This window comes from Pinus tabuliformis, chromosome 5_2 (assembly GCF_031772625.1).
Source record: "Pinus tabuliformis cultivar Carrire ecotype Pingquan chromosome 5_2, CPIR1, whole genome shotgun sequence".
Classification (NCBI taxonomy): domain Eukaryota; kingdom Viridiplantae; phylum Streptophyta; class Pinopsida; order Pinales; family Pinaceae; genus Pinus; species Pinus tabuliformis.
Window position 1 is genome coordinate 485,219,850 of NC_142306.1, and position 3,127 is coordinate 485,222,976.

A 3,127-nucleotide genomic window follows, 5' to 3' on the forward strand; every position below is an offset into this window, starting at 1 on the left:
TAATAGATTTGTTTACCTTTCAATTCACCCCCTCCTCCCCCCAATTCAAATGTTAATTAACATTTTTAATACTAAAACGTGCACCCAAGACACATCAGGGCAGATCAGGATGATATCCAACCCTATGAGATCATGATTAAAACCTACACCCTATACACATCATGGCACTTGCCATTGCAACGATGGATGATGCTGGACAGGCCATTAAATGGCTCCTGGTGGAGTTGGCTAATGATGATAAGAATCTATCAGTGATCCTTTAATCTGACACGGATGCGCACTCTAATGTGGGCATCCACATTCAGGAATTTATGGAGCACTTATACTGTACCAGGGTCGGCTTTATCAGAGGCCAGCCTCCTGACTTTCATAAATCGCCACGTATCAGAAATTAACTTGTTTGAGTCGTCCACTAACGCTATAAAAGCCTTCTTGCTGTTGCAGAATTCACAAAGAAAATTTTCGGAGTAGAATCTTGCCTTTACGACTTAGGTTGCATATACTTTGAACTAAGGAGAAGGAAAGGGGTGGTGAGAATTTGCGAAGCAATGTCGAAGCAAAAAGTCTTAATATTTGCCGCCATGGCCGGGCTTCTGTTTGCTTGTGCCGCCGTTGAGAGCCGTATTGCACGAAGCGACCTGGGCCTCGACCTCGGAGGAGGTTTGGGTCTCGGGGTCGGCGTTGGTGCAGGCTTGGGTTTGGGTGGCGGTAGCGCGAGTGGTAGCGGTTCTGGTTCTGGCTCTGGCTCCGGCTCTGGTTCCGGGGCGGGTTCCGCCGCTGGCTCAGGTTCCGGCTCTGGAGCTGGCTCCGGCGCTGGGTCTTATGCTGGCTCAGGGGCAGGCAACGGAGGCGGACAGGGTCGTGGTTCCGGAAGTGGCTACGGTCCGGGTAGCGGTTACGGAGCTGGTAATGGCAACGGCAATGGCTACGGTTCGGGTAGCGGTTACGGAGCTGGTAATGGCAACGGCAATGGCTACGGCGCGGGTAGCGGCTCGGGTTCGGGTAGTGGTTATGGAAGTGGTTCTGGCAGCGGCAGGGGCTACGGTAGTGGCTCTGGTACTGGTTCGGGCTACGGTTCTGGTTCTGGTTCCGGTTCTGGTTACGGTCACGGTTCTGGCTCTGGTTCCGGTTATGGCTCTGGAGATGATGGCAGCAATGAGGGAGGTTCTGGTGGCGGATATTAAATTTATAAAAAAACTAAAATAGTATGCGTAAAACCGTTATTATCATTTGCACGGTGTTGAATCTTGTGTACTAAATAAATAAATAGGCCAGGGCATCTCTTTAGCATTTCCTTCATCTCTGGATAAACTGATCATTTCTCTTTATAGTTCATCAGATCCAGATTTGAGATATCTAGAGTGTATTGTGTGGCCATGGTGTGCTTCTTAAATTTAGCTTTCCTTCATTAAGTGTTAGCCAATGTAAGATTCAGCAAATAATAATAAGAGTTATTCTGGAAGTAGTCATAAACAAAGGTTGTTATCGTGTTTTTTGTCGTTCGTGATGTCTTCAGTGTACCTTCTTCAATCTATGGTCCATGAAAATATCACTGTAACTAATTTGTACCTTCAATCCAGGGATCAAATTATGTTCCTGTCAAACTGAGAGAAACTAATACCAAAATCAAATGATGCATCAAATTAAGTTCCTCAAAGCCATACAAATTATTTTTCTAAAATGATGGGTACTCGAAGCTATTTTATATTAATCCCATACCACAATTTTTACAATGGTCCTGATGATCACAATAGTTGCCTCAATGAGGGCAGCGCAATATATAACGGTGGGTCAAACCTGAGTGGGGAGGCAAATAGGACGCCATCCCAATCATGTGGGATATGGCTGCACGTACAAAAGTCATACATATTATATGCAATATAAAATAATAAATTTGTCAAATTATGTTATTATAAAATAATATGTTAGAAAATTGAAATTGAACTACTCTTATTTCTATTAAAATATTATATGACCAAGAAAACTAATTATATGGCTAAAAAAAATATATTATGTAGAAAAAATATAAAACTTAAACTGAAAACATGATAATAACACATATTAAAATATAATTTTTTAATAATATAAAAATTAGATCATTTTTGGGATTCAACTGCGTTAAGTAAGTCATTCAAACGTATGACCATTTCCATGAGAGGTAGTCGTAACTGACTAATTTCTCATGATTTTTGAATAGTTCACTTAGCACTCATTGCATCGGGTGATGGGGTGAAGAAGTGGGATTGAAACTAGTGAAATGTGGAGAACGAATCACATAGCATCAATCATCACTTCCGGGGCTTGCACCCGGTAACCAAGACTTCCCAGGAGGTCACCCATCCCAGAACTCCTCTGGCTCAAGCGCGCTTAACTGTGGATTTTTTCCCCACAATCAAGCCCACTTAGCTTGCTACCCCATTTGCAAAACCTTAGCAAGTATTGTGCCTCATGAACCATTCAAGTAGAGATCCCTTGACTCTTTTTGAATTTAAGTATGGGGGATTTACGCAGTGCATTATAATTTTTGGGATTCAACTGTGTTAAGTAAGTCATTCAAACGTATGACCATTTCCATGAGAGGTAGTCGTAACTGACTAATTTCTCATGATTTTTGAATAGTTCACTTAGCACTCATTGCATCGGGTGATGCTCACAGGGGTGAAGAAGTGGGATTGAAACTAGTGAAATGTGGAGAACGAATCACATAGCATCAATCATCACTTCCGGGGCTTGCACCCGGTAACCAAGACTTCCCAGGAGGTCACCCATCCCAGAACTCCTCTGGCTCAAGCGCGCTTAACTGTGGAGTTTTTCCCCACAATCAAGCCCACTTAGCTTGCTACCCCATTTGCAAAACCTTAGCAAGTATTGTGCCTCATGAACCATTCAAGTAGAGATCCCTTGACTCTTTTTGAATTTAAGTATGGGGGATTTACGCAGTGCATTATAATTCAACTGCGTTAAGTAAGTCATTCAAAATAAAAATTATTTATTAAAAATAATTCATTTTATATTATTCAAAAACATAATCCTTGAAAATTACAAATCTCAACACTACTTATGAAATTTTTTTATATAAACACGATACACAATTTAAAGCAAATGTAATTAACATCGATTAGCTGCA

General features: G+C 41.6%; 1 protein-coding gene across 1 annotated transcript; it reads left to right on the plus strand.

The window, feature by feature from the left end:
• Positions 1-436: 436 nt before the first annotated feature.
• On the plus strand, positions 437-1,477 carry LOC149159797 (uncharacterized). The gene has a single exon (XM_089433562.1). The coding sequence runs from the start codon at positions 549-551 to the stop codon at positions 1,182-1,184; it is 636 nt and encodes a 211-aa protein (XP_089289688.1). The 5' UTR covers positions 437-548; the 3' UTR covers positions 1,185-1,477.
• Positions 1,478-3,127: the final 1,650 nt, after the last annotated feature.